The sequence below is a fragment of the Penaeus japonicus genome, unplaced genomic scaffold, assembly GCF_977035675.1.
Source record: "Penaeus japonicus unplaced genomic scaffold, GWHDUDI00000001_assembly GWHDUDI00000003, whole genome shotgun sequence".
Classification (NCBI taxonomy): domain Eukaryota; kingdom Metazoa; phylum Arthropoda; class Malacostraca; order Decapoda; family Penaeidae; genus Penaeus; species Penaeus japonicus.
Genome location: NW_028234405.1, coordinates 50,572,468 through 50,574,967, shown reverse-complemented (window position 1 = coordinate 50,574,967; position 2,500 = coordinate 50,572,468). Strand labels below are relative to the sequence as shown.

The window sequence follows — 2,500 nt, the reverse complement described above, 5'->3', positions numbered from 1 at the left end:
TGGGAACACCATGATAATCATTACTCTACTGGGTAGTTGCAACTGTCTTCAGCTTACATAAAATATTATAATCTTTTCTTGTACAATCCTGTTATATATATTTGAAAACATCTTCATCTGCCAAGGCTTTTACACAAAATAAGTAACATCAGGTCATGTATTCCCTGAGTCACAGGTTATACTGCAATCAAACACAGAGCATAATTAATACCATTCCAGTACTCATACTGATGTCATTCACTAGAATTCAACTTTTACAAATAGTATGGATTCTCTCACTTTCCTATATCTATAATTTCATCAGAATAGAATATGTATAAAATTCTGTTCACATATGTGTACATAATTACCTAAAGGTAGTTATTTACACCTAAGTGAACAGACTTGTAACAAAATGCAGTGTTAAATAACTGAAATGACAACCCTCTATTACCCCATTTACTGCATTTATATAGTCAAAAAGTTATTCAATTACAGATTTGCTTAATATTTGTATCTGCTCCTCACTTTTCTCATGTAAACTATCATGTTAAAATGGTTTAATATATAAAGACAAATGACAGCAAGGAAATCCATAATCAAACTTGGGGATAGAGTTATGCAAATTGCATATTCTAAAGAAAAAACAAAACCTGCCTATAGGAACCTACTTCTTGTTCATTTTTTTTTCAGGTTCAAGCAACTTCAAACAAAAAGTTCATATCTTTTTAAAATCCTGGGTTCATTGTGTTCTTTTCTGCCATTAGTCTGGAAATGTAACTTCAGAATCCTCTTTTACAGAGAATATAAAATAAAATGAAAAAGGCCTTCAGTATAAAAATCATGAAAAAATGCATTATCCACTTTTTGTGTTATAAAAGTACATTATTTGAAAGACTAGTAACTTATATCTTCACTCTTCCAAGAAATCTTAAGATAAACAGCCTGGGCTGGGTATCTGAAGATGCATGTGTGTTCTACTATTTTCTAACTTACAGTATATAATAGGAGTCTGTATATGATATATTGGGAAACTGAATATAATTAGCATTTGGTATAATAGGTCACCATAACTGAAGGAATAAATAGCGTGTAATTTCAACAAAAGGAAAGATGCAGTGCGAAAGGATCTGACTCCACAAAACAACCTTTGCGGAAAAGTTAAAGGAAGATGAATATCATAAAAAGAAAATCTAGGACAGAGCAGTAGTAATTGCAAGGATAAATATATGAAAAAACAATTCTATATCTGGCAATAATTTACTCACTTTGATGTTTACAAATAACATTTTTCAAAAATCATCATTAAAAATATCAAAAGCAAGCTACTTCAAAGTATATATATCTTTTAAACCAAGATGTCTGATCTATTATATATGCATATTCAAGATGTCAGTCTATTCTATTATCACATAAAATACCTCAAAATAATAATATAACTAACTGGAAGCATGTGTATTTCATCTTAAGTAATATTTACAGTAACTGAAACATCTATTCATATACAATATAAGGCATTTTCTGAAGTACAGTACTTTTGACCCATTTTGACATTGTACTGGACAAACACACTCTAAGGATCATTATAAAAACTCAGTTAATACAGGTTTGGCAGACAGAGAATACGTATTGTTATATAGTTTTAGCATCAAATACAGCATTATGACATTATATTTCAATTTCTTGCTTCTGATTGTAATTTTCTCTCTTGGCTCAAAACTGCTACACAAACACTGATATTAATACTACCATCAACCCAAGAAAATAAAAAGGAACGTACCTCTTTCACTCTTAAATGGCAAGATATATACCGGTAATTCATGATCTCGATCAGATTAATGTCTTGCATGTAATATTAAGTCACAATCACACACTTCCCTGAAGACACAAACAAAAATGAAAGCCAAAACAAACTAAAACAACAGAAAGAAAGAGAAGAAAAACAGAACTCCCACAAGTGCATTTACACAGCCACACATGTATGTGCAAGGGATAATGAATATGTGAAACATAATAATCAAATAAATATTCTCATACTGGTAACATTCCAAAACATTCAATCTCCAAGGCAATATGAAAGTCAAACAGGGCACGACAAACTTAATGAAAATGAGTGTACCTCATGAATAATTTCTTATCCATGGAAATCAAATGATATTCCTGCTCCTAAGCACAAACTGCACACTGCAAAAAGAAACTTTAAACCATATTCACTGGTTCAATAATTTTCAAAGTCATTTCTGATTTCTGGAAATAATCCATATCTTTGGGATAGACACAACTCTGACAGATCAGATCATTAGACTTTTTACTTCACAGTCTGATGGTCAGCAGCGTTATATATCTCTTCGTCATCGCCATCATCTGCTGCCAAGGGGAACATCTCCTGGTCGTCAGCGTGTTGGGACAACACGCGGTATTTTCGGGTGGCCCTTCTGCGACGGAGCCTGGAAAAAATATTCCCTTGTTAAAAGTCAATTCGAAACGGCGTTGTTACATTAGAAAATACATAATAATAACA

General features: G+C 32.0%; 1 protein-coding gene across 1 annotated transcript in view; it reads right to left on the bottom strand.

The window, feature by feature from the left end:
- Positions 1-1,223: 1,223 nt before the first annotated feature.
- LOC122247195 (uncharacterized) overlaps positions 1,224-2,500 on the bottom strand; it is a 7,723-nt gene continuing 6,446 nt past the window's right edge. Inside the window, exon 3 of the mRNA XM_043006224.2 lies at positions 1,224-2,426. Coding sequence (XP_042862158.2) covers positions 2,288-2,426 — 139 coding nt within the window. The 3' untranslated portion in view covers positions 1,224-2,287. The remainder of the gene's footprint in view (positions 2,427-2,500) is intronic.